Source organism: Astatotilapia calliptera, chromosome 11, assembly GCF_900246225.1.
Source record: "Astatotilapia calliptera chromosome 11, fAstCal1.2, whole genome shotgun sequence".
Taxonomy (NCBI): Eukaryota; Metazoa; Chordata; class Actinopteri; order Cichliformes; family Cichlidae; genus Astatotilapia; species Astatotilapia calliptera.
This window is the reverse complement of record NC_039312.1, coordinates 17,797,412-17,816,107: the sequence shown is the minus strand read 5'-3', so window position 1 is coordinate 17,816,107 and position 18,696 is coordinate 17,797,412. Positions and strand designations below refer to the sequence as shown.

The 18,696-nt window shown below is 40.3% G+C and overlaps 1 protein-coding gene across 3 annotated transcripts in view; it reads left to right on the top strand.

Moving 5' to 3' along the window:
* The first annotated feature begins 953 nt into the window (after positions 1-953).
* Positions 954-18,696, top strand: part of hdac9b (histone deacetylase 9b) — a 37,003-nt gene continuing 19,260 nt past the window's right edge. The window contains exons 1-3 of one of the 3 annotated variants that reach the window (XM_026185926.1): positions 954-1,168; positions 1,447-1,504; positions 3,355-3,417. In XM_026185926.1, the coding sequence (XP_026041711.1) occupies position 3,417 (1 nt within the window). In that variant the 5' untranslated portion in view covers positions 954-1,168; positions 1,447-1,504; positions 3,355-3,416. Of the gene's footprint in view, positions 1,169-1,446; positions 1,505-3,354; positions 3,418-17,873; positions 18,438-18,696 lie in introns of those variants that run through there. The other 2 variants (XM_026185925.1, XM_026185924.1) reach the window with 2 other exon arrangements.

Below are 18,696 nucleotides of genomic sequence, written 5' to 3'. Positions count from 1 at the left end.
CGGTTGTTGTGTGCTAGAAACAATGGCCACCAGGCCAAAGCAATGGTTTTGACTCGATCAGCGTTAACCCCGCCCCCTGAGTTTGATGGGTGAGGCTGACAGATAAAATTATTTCATGATGAGAGCCAGGCGTCAGGACTGCCAAAATGAAATAAATAAATATATCATTAAATAATTAATTAAATGTGTCAATAATTAATTAAATGTGTCAATAATTAATTAAATGTGTCAATAATTAATTAAAATGTGAAATACATAAATAATTAATTAAATATGTCAATAATTAATTAATTAAATGTGTCAATAATTAATTAAAATGTGAAATACATAAATAATTAATTAAATGTGTCAATAATTAATTAATTACATATATCATAACTATTTATTTAATTAATTAATTCCAATTTTAATTAATTATTGCCACATTTAATTAATTATTTAATGGTGTATTTAATTAATTCATTATGGCAGTCCTGGCGTTCCATAACAACCGGGCATCTCAACATTTGTTAATATGTTCTTAATTTATAGCTGAATGCATTCAATGTAATTACCAGTAGATGGCGCTGTTTCCATTTTAATGATCTTGTTATTAGACGCTGTATGTGCTATTTTTAGATGGTGCATCACTGCAAAGTGTATGCAGCTGTCAAAACACTCACTTTGGAATTTTATGTTATGCAATAACAAAAAAATAATAGCCCCTTAACAACAGACACTAGTGTCCCAAAGCCCTATTATCAGTACTAGTGCTCTGATTTCTAATTAGAGTGACTGATAATAATAATAATAATAGTAGTAATAATAATAATAATAATAAAAGAGTAAAGGTTACACAGATTATTTGCACACTAGCTGTAAAGCTCAAATTATAACACCAGTTAAAAGATCTTTTTTCCACAAAGGAAGTTGATTTATGAAGTTAGCGATGCACCTGCTGAGGACACTCAGCGACCGGAGCTGCCCTCGTTTCTCCGTCAACTGCGATTATCAGAGGACAGCGGAGCAGACAGACTGCTCAGTCTGCCACTACCCTGGCTGGGATTTCTATGCCCTGTTTCGACGAAGTAGCTAAGGCTTTTTATAGCTTCATCCCGTTGCATCCTCATCCCCCTGCAGAGAGCTATCTTCACATTCTGCACATCAAACCCTCAACCGTGCGCCCGAGGTAGTGAAAGAGTTCATTTAAGCCTTTTTAAGTGACAAAAAATACACGTATAAAACTAGTGTGTTTCATACAAGTGTTGCTGTGAAATACTTAAGAGTATGTGAGAGCTTTCATAAGATAGCTTAGAGGGTACAAACAAAGTATTAACTAATATATAGGTTTTAGCAGCCAGCTGTGTAAGAACAATATGCTGTATGTTAACGGCAAGTTCGCTGTACAGTATGCTAGACAGCGAGTTCAGCGCATTAATATTTGAACGGTTAACCGTTGTTCTGCAGTCACAGGTGGTCGTCCTCTAATCGATTGTGAGTCCGCCAGTAAAAGTGGACCGGAACTGTGAGTATTAGAGCAATTCGTGACATTCTTCACACAACCACAATACTGGAAATGTTTTTTTTTTCTGAATTACTAAGTGACCTCATCATTGCTGGTTTCGCAGACTGTTATTAGTTCCAAGATGTGGGGTATTGTAGTGCAGGCTGGCGCCTATAAATAGACTCGCTTGCGAATGTATGATCTCATCGAAGTCGGTTGAAGCGTTAAAGTCATTATTAAAGAACTCGTCAGCCAACCAGATAGCATCACTCCTTGTCACAAAGTAGACTATTCATTACTTAGACGGGCTAATATACGTATAGCTTTTAAACAAGGAGCGGAATGACACACTCACGGGGTTAAGAGCAGAAACTAGGAGTGTAATTAGAACTTTAAGTAGTCTGTTTGTGAAAAGAAAAATCTCAACACAGAACTTCGGTTAATTAATTCTCAGAGCTGCTTTGCATTAGAGGTGAAAGAAGCATTCAGAGCAGGGAGCAAGCAAACGACACTAATAAATACTCCACTGCAAGTGAAAGACGTAAAAAGAAGTACACAGGCCTACCCAGAATATGCTCACAAGGCAGAATGATTCATTACACTGTTATAATATTATCAGAACAGTATTATTGGTTCTTCAACATGTGAACAGTGTTTTAATAATATAATTGGCAAGATAGATTCATAGGTAGAACTGAGATAGCCAAGTAAAGTATCTCATGGTGTATCTGAGCACTTCAATTTTTGTGTTTTACATATGAAAATCTTGTGTGTTCTCAGTTTTAGCATTAGTTATACTGGTTCAGTTGCTCATTAATGTGAAAATCTAATCAGCCAATCACATGGCAGCATCTCATTCCATTTAGGCATATAGACATGGTTAAGATGACCTACTGAAGTTTGAGCCGATCATCAGAATGGTGGCTTAAGTGTCTTTTAAGTACCAAGTTTGTTGGTGCCAGACAGGCTGGTCTGAGTATCTCAGAAATTCCTGACCTACTGAAATTTTCCCGCATAACAACCTCTACAGGGAATGTCTGAAAAAGAGAAATTATCCAGTGAGCAGCAGTTCCCTAAGTGACAAGTCTGGCCAGACCGCTCAACCGTAACCCAAATAACCACTCGTTACAAAGTGTGGAGAAAAGCATCTCTGGATACACACATTGAATCTCAAAACAGAACAACAGAAAATTGGAAGAAAAAAGTTGCCTGGTCTGAGTCTTGATTTCTGCTGGATGGTACGATTAGAATTTGGGGTAAACAACATAAAAGCATGGATCCATCTTGATTTAAATCAACAATTCAGACTGTTGCTGTTGGTGTAATGGTGTGGGGAGTATTTTGTCGGCACCTTGTGAACCTCTTAGGATGACCTGAATATCATTTAAACACCACAGCCGACCTCAGTGTTGTTGCTGACCATGTTAATCCCTTTATTAACTACAGTGTACCCATCTTCTGATGGCTCCTTACAGGAGGTTAATGTATCGTGTCCAAAATTTCAGATCATCCCATATTTGAACATAAAAAAGAATTCACTGTAGTCAAATAGTCTCCACAGTCACCAGATCTCAATCCAACAGAGCACCTTTGGGATGTGGTTGAAAGTGAGAGTCACATCATTGGATGTGCAGCTGATAAATCTGCAGCAACCATGTTATGCAGTCATGTGGACCAAAATCGCACCTTGTTGAATCTATGCGACGCAGAATTAAGGCAGTTCAGAAGGCATAAAGGGAATCTAACCTGGAACTAGTAAGTGTGTAGTGGTGAAAGATTGCAGAGATAAACATTTCTCAGCTTGTTGCACTTCATATGCGATAAATGCAGATATGAATCTACAGCTTATTTTTTGCATATTGTCTTTACAGATAATGAAGAACCAAAACCACAAGACAGGCAGATAACATGGCAACATCCATGACTGCTCAAAAGTAAGACGCTTATTTTTTTTAATAGCTGCCAGTAACTAAATGAAAGTTAACTGACAGTGCTATGTATGAAGTTTGTTTGGTTCTCAGTTTTGCTGGACACCCTGTCACTCCAACAAAAACTTTGAGCAGATGGCTTTGGTAAGCAGTGCTCTTTCCCCAGGTGTCATGTGTTGACAGCAGCGTTTCAGTCTTCTCAGAGCGAGGTAAAAGGGAAAACACAAGAAGCACAGAGCCTCCAGTGTACACATGACATTTTCACTTAGACAAGAAAAACTTGGCTCAAAGTTGACATAAAAGCCTTTCACAGCCAGTCAAAATGACCCTTCAGCTGTCTTTCCATCTCAGAATATTTATGATATTTTTACATTAGACTTGTTCTTGGCAGGTTAATGCTCACAGATGTCTACACTGCTCAGATGGCTTGAGGGGGCAGGTACCATCTGAGCTGTGTCAGGGAGAGAAAGTCATTTTAACAGCACCTTACACTTAGCCTAACACATAATTTCATAGTACCAGTGAATGTGTTAATGAGACAAAATGTTTTTGATAGAACACATTTTGGCAGGCATCTGTGAATTATTCACTGGACTTGATAAGTTACCATGTTCAGCTATTCTCTTGGCAAGAACTATTCACAGAAGCAGCGTGTTGCGCGAGTTCCCCGCTGTGCGATGCATGTTAACTATAGCAGAATATTATCATTGTCCTATAGCTGACGTCTGCCAGATTTGTATCAGTAAAAATATTCTGTTGATGCCGCAGAGTAATCTGTCAGCTGCTACCAGTGATGACATAAGAAGTGGGAGTGAGCTTGTCAAAGTGGAGCGAATACAATGCCTTTTCCTTTTTTTTCTCCTGTCTTTTTTTTCCCCACAACTGAAGTGATGAAAGTGATGAATTACGCTTTGTCACTGTGGATTTATTTCCTGTGTTTGTGTGCCATCCTCGACTGACCGTGACAGCGTGAAGGCAGCCTTCATGTCACGCAGCATAAATTGCAGTTCTAATAGAGAAAAAGAATGCGGTGGTGTTTTGTGCTGGATGACATGACAGAATGATAGAGCTAATCTTCTGCCTCAATTGGGCACAAAGACATTAAAGGAAAAACACAATTGGGCACCTTTGTGCATGTGCTGTCGTGCCAGTCTAGCAATACATTAAAATATCTAGAGCATAGCAACAGTTGGAAGAAATTCATTAGCCATTTGGACTGTGAAACAGCTATTTATTTATGACGTCTACGCTGGAGGCACCTGATTATCTCGCCAGCAAAACTCAGGTCAAAGTTTTTGAGTTTTGCTTCTTATTTACATTCATGCATTTAAATGAATTCCAGGTGTAAGTTTTTTGCACCCCTGTCAATGAAATGATTTCCTCCAAAACAAACGTTCTTGTCCACATATGTCAGAATACATTAATGGCCCACAATGGCCTCCAAATGAGGTGCTGCCAATTTAATATTAAAGTGGGAGCATTATGTGTTGATTTGTTTAGTACACATTAAAAGCCCTTAACACCTTCATTATATTAGCCTCGCAGTCATTGTTATCATCATTCATATTCTGTGACCAGATTATGGTCATTACAGGTTTGTTTGTTTAATCAGGATCCCCATTAGCATCAGCGTCGGCCTAGGCTATTCTTCCCAGAGTCCTTAGACACTTAATCCAACATCCACAACACATAAACATAAAACAAGGAGGGTCTTCCTGTACAGATAGCATTGAGTTTCATAGAGCAAGAAATGACTACCTCAGAAGTAGGATGTGTATGCTGCACCAATGTGTCCTCTGTAGCTCTACAGCATATGGATGTTAATCAGTGCCAGGATCTTTTGTTTCATGAGAGTTATTTTATTGATTGGAAATTTTAAAGGCTGCTGAGCTACATTATTCAACATTTGTAAGAGTATAAATTAGAGATGGACCGATCCGATATTACTTATCGGTATTGGTCCGATACTGACCTAAATTACTGGATCGGATATCGGAGAGAAATAAAAAATGTAATCCGATCCATTAAATGTCACGAAAGCGCCTCACAAAACTTACAACACGCCGTAACTCGCCTCATAACCATAGCACGTCGGAGCAGTGTGCTCACGTGATAGAGTGGCTGTGGCTTGCAAGACCTGTGGTGGTCTGGTTGAGCATCTGGAGCTTCGCTACCAATGTGGCATTTCATCTCCGACAAAGTTATCCCAGAGAGAAGTAAAGCAAGTGTGTAAGTTCATCTCTGAATGTTTGTAAAGCATTCCAGCTTAACAACCGATATATGGAGCGACTGCCTCTCTCCCTCCCTCTCCTGTTGCTACTTCAATCGTGAAATGATCAGCTGATCGGCTTTTCTGTCACGAGTCCGTCCCTCTTGTTTGTTTTTGGCCCACTTTGCACCAGAAAGAAGAAACCAGACACAAAGACATACTTTTCTTTCTTATTCTCATTTAAAATGTCTAGCTTTTATTAAATAATTATCTGAATGTTACACCCAAAGTTTTAATTTGATGTAAAATGAATAGAAGTCCATTACTGTATATAGTAACTATTAAGTCTAATATATACCCTTGTAAGCTATAGTACTTTTTGCTTTGGGAAGGCTGTGCAGTCTGCAATTCTGTTAAAGAAAGATGTTGAATCTATTTAAAATTTCTTGAAAAAAATGATTTCTGTGCATTTTTTTTTTCACACTGCATCAAATTAAGGTTGATTACATCGATTAAGCATCATGAGGTGGAGCGTGAGGGGTTGTTCCCTGTTTTTCTTTGTTGTTGTTGCTGGGAGTTGAAACCCTATTAGTTAGGTTGCTTAATATTTACGCTAAGTACTCTTTAAAATACCAGAATAGGGAGGATGGTGTAGGTTTAAGTTTATTAGATTGATCAGTATTGGTGAACTATGAAAAAAAATTTTGCATACAGGTATAACAAAATAGCTTTAGTGTTGTTGTTTTTTTTTTAAAACTTGAGTATGAACTTGGGCAAAATGCAGCAAGATATTTAAAAAACAGTTTTATCGATTAAAAAACACTATATCGGATTCATATCGGTATCGGCAGATATCCAAATTTATGATATCGGTATCGGACATAAAAAAGTGGTATCATGCCATCTCTAGTATAAATATTTATAAACAGTATGTTGACATATTTGTGTAACCTAAGCACTGTTAAATATTTAATTCCTAAGCCAGGTTAAAGAAAAAATGGCTAGTACCAAGTTGGACCTCTTTTTGCCTTTTGAACTACCTCAATTCTTTGTGTCATAGATTCTTCGTGGTGCTGGAAACATTCCTCTGAGATTTTGGTCCATGTTGACATGATAGCATCAGACAGCTTCTGCATATTTGTCAGCTGCACATACATGATGCATATCTTGTGTTCCGGTAACATCCCAATGGTGCTTTGTTGGTTTGAGCTCTGGCGACTGTGGAGGCCAGTACAGCAAACACATTGTCATGTTCAGGAAACCAGTTTGAGATGATTTGAGCTTTGTGATATGGTGCATTATCCTGCTGTAAGCAGCTGTCAGAAGATGAGCACACTGTGGTCATAAAGGGATGGACACAGTCAGCAACAGCACTCAGTTAAGATGTCATGTTTAAACAATGCTACAGCAATGTGCTGTGCATTCAGAGATGCTTTTCTGCATACCTTTGGTTGTAACGAGTGGTTATTTGAGTTACTGTTCACATCCTATTCTGTCCATTCTCTTCTGACGTTTGGCATCAACAAGCCATTTTTTGAAATACTCATCTTCCCTTAAATCACATATCTGAATGGCTAAATGCACGTGACAGGCTGATTAGAGGTTTGCATTCATGAGCATTAGAATAGGCATACCTAATAAAGTGTCCAGTAAGTTTAGTGATATATATATATATGTTTTTCTTTTATGATAGGCAGGATCTGTAGTCTAATTGTCATGAGCTAATGTTGAATGTATAAAAGCTAGATCAAAAACAGGCACTGTTGTAGGTCTGTGTGAGGCTGTCACGTGTAGAAAATCTGTAAAACATGCCTCACAAGTTTGTCATGATTTACATATTTCAGAAGTCGGGGGACATTTATGTAATTCTGCTGGATCCAAAAAGCCTTAAAAACAGCATTAGTAATTTTTACCCAGCCGCCAGTGGCAGTCAGCATAATGTCTTCTTTAGCAGCATTTCACACTTGGAAATAAGCTCTCATTTCATCCATCATTCCACTCATAATGACAGATGAACCATAATTATGTAATTTCACCAATGACTGCTGTTACAGAAACACTTAAGCAATTCCTAAAAACACACCAAGTGACATGTGTTTCTTAACCATACACCTCTCATGATATGTTTCTCAGCTTCATGATGGCCATGCCTGTTGACACCCTTAAACTATTTTTGTGTGGTCCAGGATCTATTATTGGCTTTGGCTGTAAGTGCTTTCTGTTCCATAACAAGATGAATCCCCAACATGGCATTAGGTTACCAGGCAACAGTGTACACTCGACTGCTCGCTTATAATTTTCTTTGTATAGTTAGGATGTTTAATAGTAAGTGACTACATGACAGTGTGCCAAATTTAACCACTGGTAGCAGAACCCGTAGAGCCTGATGTATGTCAGGAGGCATAGAGGCGAGCGGGCTATATTTGGCTGCTATGTTCCCTTCAAAGAGACGAGTTCTAGGCCTGGACTTGACATTTCTCTTAGACTGGAAAAAATGGGTTTGGGTCAGTGAGTTTTCGTGGGAGGAGGGGTGTTGTTGATGCCCAGAGGAAGGTGCCGTTCTCTGTTCTGCAGCGGCTCATTGTTAAAATCAGCAGTCTTTATTAAACAAAAGGTTGTGAGGGCTTACCAGAGGATTCATATTACTTGAATGTACATAAGCTACATATAAGAACAAGAGCATTAAGGTCAATAGCTTATTAACTTCTTTCTTACATTTTCACTTGAAACAGGACTATTTGTCTTGGTTATTGAAAAGATTAGGACAAATTGTATCATGAATGGAAGGTGTCAGTGTACAAGGCATATCCTCCAGCTGCTCAGGAGTTGTGAGCCTCATTATATTAGGAACAATGCTCGCAATGTTAGAAGACAGTCAGAAAAGGTCTGCCAAGGAATCACAATGAGCAGCTGTGGCCGCACCTTATGAGATTGTTTTCATAGCCTACTTGAAGCCTGTAAAGAGTCTCATCATCTGAGTATTGAACAAACCTAACAGACCCCCCCCCCCCCCCCCCCCCCCTCCGACAACCTAAGTGATGTGACATTATAGTTTTTATTGTCCGAAAGTTCTGTTTTTCATTAGCCTCTTCTCTTTGTGCCGTATGTGTTTTGAGGTTAAACAGAATAATGTGGAGGACAGCCCTGGGCTTTATCTTAGTGTGCTGTCATGAAAATGAAATGGAGAGTCTTGTTCACACCTTTATCTATTTCGCTGCTTTTGGCTGCTGTTCCAGTGTGTGCCTGAGAAGACCGGACGCCGTGCAGACAAACTGAACGTAGCCTACAAAATCCATTTCATCTCCAAAGTGCGTTTTTCCTCACTTGCACTCTTAGGGTCTTGTTTCTATTATTTATTTATTTTGCTGTTTCAGGTCATTAACAACAACTCCGGTCAATGCATGACATTCTCAGGAAAGATTTAATTCACTTTCAAGTAAAAGCTTAATCTGCATACACTGAATCATAAATGTAACTCTTGTTCAGTCAAAAAAAACATACAGATTCTCTTATACGTGTGGAAATGTGCCGATCTAGGGCCAGGACTGAATAAGGAGTGAAGTATGTGTGAGGAATATTTTTCTCTCTTTATAGTAAGAGAGCTCTAACCCAGAGGGAGAGTATAGCTCCTGTTGTAGCAGAGATACAGAGCTTTGGTGGGTTTAGCCTGCTGTTCTCAGTGTTGTTCATCCAGCCCCACTGTAGACCCCTAGGCTCTCTGGGGGATCCTACTTCCATTTATTTTCACTTCTTGTCTAAAAGGAGTTGGAGAGATGAATCATTCATGTCTCTGAGAGGCCTCTTGTGTGGATGAAAAATTGGGAAATTTAAGGCTCCTGCCTCGAGTATTTAAGATAGATTAATATGCAGCGCTTTCTGTCAGTGTCCTGCTTTTTTCTCCTTACAGACATTTTAATTCTTTGGTTGAAGTCCGTTAAGTAGGAATTTTGCCGGAGTGGTCTGGTTTTGTTGCTCTTCACTTGTCTGCGTCTCAGTACAGCCAGTGACAGGTGCTATAGACAGTGTCCCTGCCCTAACACGATACGAGACTTTGAGAACTTTGAGGTTAAATCAGTAAATGTGATGAATGAGATGTGTGCTCGGCCTCACGGACAGATTGTCACTAATCTGTCACGGGGTGAGGATGTTTACCTTGATGGCAAAACCAAAAGTTCACAAGCCTTTTAGTTGTCAATTCTTGCCATCCCATCAACTTATGCAGGCGAAAATGGCCTACCATAACTCATATTTAAACATCTCTTTGTTGTTGCCTTTCCTTTGCGGGTACCCACCCTGCTAGTGACAGGTCTACAAGAACAACCCCCTCCCCACTTGCCATGAAATGTGCTGAACAAATGGAGCCAGGAATTACACAGAGATTGGACACCCTGGCTATATATCTAAGAGCCCGCATAAAGGTCTTGGTAGTCAGATAGGTGTGAAAGGGTTAAGAGCCCATCTGTTTCCAAAACAGAAAATTCTTACCCCCTTTGAGTTACCAACCTTAGAGCATACTCTAAATCAGTGGTTCTTAACCTGGGTTCGATCGAACCCTAGGGGTTCAGTGACTCAGTCTCAGGGGTTCGGCAGAGCCTCCGCCATGACATGCATGGCTCATTTTGTGCACCAGTAAAAAAAATCACATTTTATTTTTCACTAAAGAGGGGTTCAGTGAATGCGCATATGAAGCTGGTGGGGTTCGGTACCTCCAACAAGGTTAAGAACCACTGCTCTAAATGATCCCTTTTAGTATCAAGTAGTATTATCTCAGAAGACTTGCACTAAATAGGGAGGCTTAAAGGCAACAGAAAAAGGGAGTTTTATTCACGCCCTCTAGATGCATTTAAAAGGACAGAAAAACATCAATGAATAGCATACTGCACTAAAACGCGGAGCAGAAAAAAGAAAAATGATGCTATGAATGCTTGGAGTGTTTTTTCTTTCTACCGGGTCTGTTTTGCTCTTTTGATAGTAGGAATCTCAACACTTTGTAGTTCAAAAGAAAACATCAATGTTCACTTCATTATATCTTTTATTATTTATTTTATTTTTTTTTACACACACAGCTTCAAAGAGGTCGCATAGCTGTAACAGCTTTTGTTTTGTGCTGGGATTTTTTTCATTTATTTTTTTTTACATATTTTATGAAAGAGGCAGCCAAAGCTTGTTAGGCTCTGTGTTATTGAAGCGGCTGGGTTGAAAAGTCATTTTGGTCATTGGATCTAGGATGAAAGGAAAAGGTCGGGAGTGATGCGGTCACTCCCAGCAGGATGGCAACACTATGGAGAAGTGTGGATGAGTGTATGGAAGTATGCAGGGCTGTCTGTTTGTCTGCAGATGAGTGTTTGCTTGCACTGGATCTTGACTTGTATATATGTAGAGGACCTCTGTGGTGACTCTGCCTGTTTTCTCGGTTGTGTGTCGGCGTATTTGTCTTTGTCGTCCTTGAAAATTGCTTTGGAAAGTTCACAGCTATATACCTGGCATCTCTCACTGTTCTTGGTTTCTAGATTTCTTGTCTCTGTTCTCAATCAACCTGCAGGGTGCACTGTTGCTGAAGGATCCACCAGGAGGTTTTTACCCCACTTGGACAATGTCCCATAATTACAAGCCTTCGTTACGGCTTGATTTTCCAGTCAGAACCAAGCTGATGAGCCCGAAAGAACAATGAAATATGAAGAACTGATTTAGAGAGAAAAGAATAAGGAATTTGTAATATCATCTTTATTACAAACCATGTAATTACACAGACTACAACACGTGTGCTACATGAAGATTAAAAAAAATTTAAAAAGTAGAGAGAGGTGATTTAAAACAGAATGAGAGTAAATGCTCATATTACACAACACACACAGGCACATGCACAGCAATGTAGCACAAACAAGTGAGATGACCCCTGAACTATTTCTTTGCCTCCCAGGGGAGAGAGGAAATAGAAACCCGCGTGACTCGTTTGGACATTCTCATAGGAAGCGCAAGGTAGAATACTGTTCTTACAGTGTACTTATGAACATGAGTCTTTATCTTTAGCTGCATGAAATGAGCGAATACATAAATACATGGATGCAAATATAGCACTTTGCCATGGTGAAATAAATGTATATGAATATGATGTTGTAATAGAGGAAGAAGCTACTTTCGGCTGCGCCCTTATTCACAACGGGTCGCCACAACGGGTAGCTCCACATGTTTGATTTAGCAGAGCGTTTTCAAATGCCGGACGCCCTTCCTGAAGCAACCCCAAAGGGATTTGTGTCTTCCCCTGGGATCAAACAAGAGATCTTTGGCTTGTTATGCAAATGTGTAAACCGCTATGTACAACATGATGTGTTATACACAAACACAGAAATGCAGGGTCACCTGAGCAAAAGCATTTAAAAATACATGCGGAGCCCCTCTAGCTTTATGCATATAAAGCAGCCTGGACATTAACATTGCAACAGAGGTGGTTTATGCACCGTGGGGCATTTCCTGGTATGCAGAGCTCTACCTTTATAATCAGAGGAAGAGCTATTTTTCAGAGGTATTGTTGTGTCTGAGACCTTTGAGACACCACAGGAGGAGAGTACTGGAGCTGTTCTGCGGTCAAGTAAAGAAGTGATGGCGTAGGTGGAAGTGGCTTGGACAATAAGCGTCAGCCCTCCCTTCCCCATAGTAAAGTGGATTTCCTGTTGCACTTTTTTCAGGTGGACCTTTTAAAATGCATGAATGAAGTTTAGTTGGATTCTTTTAAATGTCATCGACAAATCCAGTCACGCAGAACGCTTTATTTAACAACATCCATTTTACTGTGTTATCAGGATATTCCTCGATGAGTGTGTTTCTATAATGGTCGTGTCTCAGAAGTGAGATTTGTCCCTTAAAAATAAAATAGTGAGTGAAAACTGTCTGTACTTTTTCTGTGACTGAAATAACTCGGCTGATAATTTGCCAAAGGACAAACAGGCTCGATAAAATGTGTTTTCTCAAAAGCAGTGGCGATAGCAAAAAAATATATATTATGTTATCATATTAAGAATAATAGCTCCAAGGCAACTTGGGGGATGATGCTATGATTATCCACTCATAAATGGGCTTGACTAGCAGGATGTGGATTAGAAGGATGCCTCTGAACAGACAACCTTTGTTTTTATTAATCCCTGAGGGATTTTCTAAGGTCAGCTAAGCTTGGCTGTATTCCATCAGAGTCACATGTGTGCACTTGGGCCTTGTGTTTGTGTGATACAGATGCCACATTTGACTTCTGCAGGCTTTTCAGTGATGTAGGTCTGAAAGCCTCTGATGCAATGATTCTACCCAGTATGGTTCCAGGCAAAAAAGTGCCCTTTTATATTTATTAGTTAACGGTGCATTAAAATGCCAGCTGACATTAAGAGTTGTCTTTCAGAAGGTCTAATCAATGCTAAGCCTGTTGATGTAACAATATTCTTAAAGGATCAATGGTTTGTGTTAATATGAGGGATGGTGCTTGGCAAAAGAAACAAAGGAGAACATAAAGCGGGCTTGTCAGGAGTACATGTAGGATGGAAGCTGTACAACAACAACATAGTCAATTTGATACAAACAGTGGATCAATGGTTTCCAGCAGAGATGAGCACATTGATCAGTAAAAGTACTGAGAGCAGCCCTCTTTTTCCAGTGTGCCTTTGTGGTACATGTCTATTTTTAGAAAGCCTATGGCAGCAGATGAAGGCATGGCATCAAGGACCTATTCAAAGTTTGAAAGTAAACTGACCTCAATGTCAGCTCACAATAAGCGGATGCTTTGAAATTGTGTTTTTGCCTTTTATCGTTCAGTCTGCTCTTACATCTCAGATAGAGGGTTCGCATTTCTCAGACTTTCTTCTTCTCTCTCTCTTTTTTTTTTTTTTACTTCTCTCTGTTTTCTTACCCTTTCATTACACTTCCATCACAGAAGTACCTTCCAATATATCTAAACTGTGTTCTCATCAAAAAAATGTCCTTATGTCCACATAAGGAGGTAGATGAAGTGGTGGAGGTATACCTTGCAGGATTTTTTGACAATATATAAATATATATATTTTGCAGATATTTTTATATTATTTATATTATATTTGAGTTAAGAGTTTTGCTTTAGCTTTGTGTTTGGTTAGGTCAAGAAAATAGTTGTGTGGTGATGGATTCCACCCTGTCTAATATATGATTGACTCAATAAACATAAATGCAGATTGCAAAAAAATATGTTTTTCACAAACACAATGCAGAAGAAGACACGCTTACTTCAAAATCTAGTTGAAAATGCAGTTTAGTTGTCTGGATCGTACAGAGTCTTCACATGAAATGCAAAAAACTCCATGTCTGTTTTTGTGTTTGGAGCAGCACTGCCAAACTTTGTCGGCAGTGTTTCAACATTAACTGCCAAACATAACCGCCTTTCAATGCTTTTCATGTTATTTGATCCAACCTGTTAAGTACAACCTATATCACCCTGAAAAGTCCAACAGGAAATTCCAGAGGAAGCCAGACAAAATAACCCAATAAAAGCAAGAGCACCCAGAATCATTAGTGGGGAAACATGCTCGCATAACTCACCCAGATATACAGGCTAATTGGATTTTACCTTCAAATCAGCAGTTGTAGGGCCTTTGTGCTTTTATGAGACTGGCTACAGGGTAAAGGGAAAATGGGCTGTTTTGAAGTGACAAAACTTCAACCCTGGCTTTCAGCTGGGACACTTTCTGAGGTCTGAGTATGCTGCGCTGCTCATGTAGAGTCTGGCATGAGTCTATAAATTGATCTAGGATTTCTTCCACAGTTAGCAATGGTGACTCATAAGGGGCTGACGTATGGAGGGTGGTGAAGTAATTGGTGTGGAGAGGTAATTTCCCTCATGTACCAGGGGTGCCCTTGGAGCTGCGTGGTGGCCTCTACAGAGAGACGAAGCTCAGGGGAGAGGGTGGTGCCATTTAGGTGCATGGTAACTTATGAGAAGTTGCTGTTATTATGCAACTCCTCTCTGGGGAGGAGCATCCCCCTCTGAATGGAGAAATAAGTACTCGACAATGATAACATCCGCCACAGTCCTCCCAAGGTGACATGATGAAATCTGAACCATTGCAGGCAGAAAGCCAGGGAAATGAATTTTATAGTTTATCGATTAAGATCATGGAAGAGTGCTTGGATATCCACTGTGTAATCAGATTATTTAACAGTAGATGACCCCCGCCACCACCCCCGCTGAGCTGCATGGTTGCCTTTGAAGTTCAAATAACAGAGAACAACAAAGCAGACCTGACTCATTCCTTCCCACACGCAGGTCATCCTCTGTTAAGGAGAATAAGACATTTCCTAGCCAGATCAAATTAGAACGAGTGAGCTTCGTCCACCTCCCATGTCTGTTGCAACACTTTACTTCTGCTCCCTTCTTTCTTCACTCTGCCTCCCTGCTGGGTTTCATCATGCACAGTGTGTCACAAGGCATCAGTGCTATAGTGATTATGCCAGAGAACTTCAAGAGGTGATTTGAAGCTGCTACAGTGATTGTAGTAATGTGAGTAGACTCATTTGAAATAAACAAATCAATGGGTTAAGAGCATCAATTTTTTTCACATAGCATGAAAGCTGCACGTTAATTGACAAAGTTAGAGTCAATCTAAAAACGGCAACAGCATAATGGTAATGTGCATATGGGTGCTATATGTTTGTATAGGGTGTTCTTTAAAACAGCTTATAATGGCCGTTCATTTAATTTTGGAAAGCGCTATGAGCCCTTCACTGATCTAGCCCACTTGTTCCCTCATCACTAATAATTCCCCACTCCACATTAGTGCTCTGGTGACAAAACATGCACACACACACACACATACACAGAGAGAGACACATAGTTTGTGTTTGATGTGAGGGAGGTGACAGACAGTCGAGCCCAGGCACCCGAGAGCAGAGTAGAGTGGCTCTCCAGCAGGGACGCTGACGTTCACACTTAAATGCTTTAATAGGACTAAAGTAGACAAAGGCCGCCAGTGACGCAGTAGGAGCTATAATGGGCTTGCCACATTGCAGGTTTACTGGACCCTGCCTATTGGACAGCTATTTCCAATCCCACAATCCCTCATCAGCCTCAGGAAGCTAGTTATAAATAAAAAGTGTAGGTTAATCTCCGCTAACATGTCCCAGTGAAACGTTTCTGTTTTGTTTTTCTGACATGCACCAGGGCAGGTTGACCTGAACTTCTTTTCAAAAAGATACTGGGACTTAAACATGTGTGTCTGCGCCCTGTAATAGAGCAGAGTAATGTGCTTGTGTTTTCTACATTTGTAGAACAACTGAAGCATAAATCTGTGTGTACGTTTTGTCGTTTCTATAAAAAAATGAAGTAAATCAAAAAATAACACTAAGCCAGACATGATCTTTAGTCATCCTAATGGCAAAAATATTAAATATAGTATTTTGTTGTGTAGTAGTGGAAAACACACACGAACATTGCACAGGGGCCTTTTAATTTTAGGATTTGATGAAGAAATAGAATATAATAAAATAGGACTTTAAAATAGAAATCCCTTTGTCATAATAATTGTCATTCACGTGACAGCTTTACTTCCTCTCTTGATTAATTATGCTTTAGCCTATGACTAAGGCCAGCCTACGGGGTCAGAGCTTGCCCGGTGTGACGGATACTGTGACAGATGGAGCTCTGGGTCTTTAGCCATCCTTACCTTGAACTTGAAGGCTTGTTATCGCTCACATATCCGACATAAATTCTACCATAGTCTGGAGTTTACTTAATCTGTAAGGTATCACTCGCGCTATAAACATTCACTCAATCATTCGTTGATTGTTTTATGCTGTTGGTATTTTTTTTGTAGAAGCAATTTTCCTTACTATTGTACAGATTATATGAAGATATGTTTTCCATTATATGTTTTCTATAAAAAATAACCTCCCCAAAAACTGTAAACACTGTTGCTGATGGCTCTGTGTATAAATAATCAAATCAGCCAACATGCTCAAACATTAGCCCCAGAGTTGTGTTTTGTGTCTGGGCTAAGCCTGCAAGCTGTGCATTTCCTTCTTGGCTTCTTGGTTTGTGCTTTGATAAAAAGGATTGAGGGGTTAAATGTTTGTCCAGCTGAAACAACACAGTAAAACTCCTTCTCTGTGTCTCTGTAGCCCAGTCGTCAGAGCTCGGGACCTAAAAATAGCCATGCTGGCTCCACGCCCCTGGCTGGGGGACAGGTCAAATTATGAAGGAAGATGAAAAATTTAAAGGCACAGGCTGCTTGGCCACAAACCCAGCCCTGCATCAGTGGTCAGCTAAAACATGTGACTTGGCTTTTATGGGCTACAGTGGGAATATATAGATCTTTGTCTTGTAATATTAATGAAAAACATCCAAGTATATATAGCAGCTTAGTGCTTGAATTTAGAATTTAGGTTCTATTGATTGTAAATGGGGAGTGTAGTGTTTTGTTTGTTCTTAAATCCTCCATTAAACAGTATCAAGAGTGTTTCAAGGGAATGGGATTTGCAATCCTGGAAAAGTGCTCTTGACACAGTTTGAGAGGTTTATGTAATTACGATCATGCTGTTATGGCATCTTACAGTTGGCTTCCTTGGTTAGCTGAAAGCATGCTTCCTGAGTAGCATCACTGCCCTGAATACACACTGAACCCCACACATATACCGAGCTAATGCAGTGAGGTAACACTCCACATGTTAAATCATCTTAAATGAACACTCTTCTGTTCGTTTAAGATGTCTCGCTCGTCTTAACACGTCCTGTTGCGTTTTTGTCACACATGCAGATTACGCCTGAGAGCACCGGTGTTTGGTTGCATTTGTCGAAATACCCCATCGCAAAAAATTGTTAATACACCATTTCACTGGTTTTGTGATTCATAATAACAGGCAATCAGTTGCTTTGCAAAACGCCTGCTATCAAGTGCACATGTAAAGTTTCTTTCCCTCTCGCGGGTACATCAGAACAAAAATGCATCATTCCATCCATATACCTGAGAGGACAAAATGAAGACATAAATAGAGTGAGTGTGTGAGAGAGAGAGAGACAGGTTCAACAAATCAGAAAAGAGAGAATAGAGGATTCAAGCCTCCATCTGCAGAGAGGGAGTCAGGAGACATGCCTTCTGGCAGGAGCTGAAGAAGACAGCTGTGTTTGGTGTGGTATTTTTAAACGCATCAATGCTGCTCCAATCCCTGCGCCTCGCCTGACCTATTTTTAGCCAGGGCTGGCCATTGTTCTATTTCTGTCACCTGTGGGCCACGCAGTTGTTGATTCACATGCAAATGAAGCTTGCTCCCTCCCCAGCTTGCATTACTGCCTCTGCGCGGTGCTCAGTACACACTACACGGCTTTCCTAGCAACTCAGCTTTACATTTTTTCTCAGTCTCTGATCAGACACTTTGCTGAAGAGAGAGGAAGAAAAAAATCACAGAGAGTGAGAGAGAGAGAGAGAGAGAGGCAAATAGGAAAAGAAGCTGGATTCGTCTCCAAACACTGTGTTAGTGTTTGGAACAGACTAAAGCAGGGCACCCGGGAGAGTACCAGCCCTGCAGAGAGAGTGTATGCTGCTTGTGTTATTGCGCTTCAGTGAGAGTAGTTTCTCAGAGGAGGAGACAGAGGAAGGGAGAGAGTTGCCTGTTGTCGTGGTCTCTCCCCTGGAGTGGCTGAGGGTTGGCTCTTGGTGTCAGGAAACACAAGGCTTGCAATGAGACTTGAGTGCTGAGTGGAGTATGCTGCAGACGATTTACGAGGGCGAGTCAAGTTTCTCCATAACAGAAGGGCGCGTTGGACACCAGCAGTTCCCCAACCCGAGCAAGATGCACAACGTGAACAACTCAGGTGATCACACAGCCTGGTGTTTCCACTCCCCTTGAGGAATGCCTTATCCTTTTTTTTCCACCTTCTTTGCATCCCAATCTCTGTCTCCCCTCTGTCTTTAAATCTCTTCCTACTTCCCTGCTGTCTTACATCCACTGTGCCTCTCGTGCACACATTCGCTCTGTCCTTCTCTCTCACTCTCCCGTACTCTCAACTCTTTGCGCTCGCCCGATCTCTCTCTTTCTGTGCGAAAAGAGAACTCAAAGCTTCTCAGCACAGC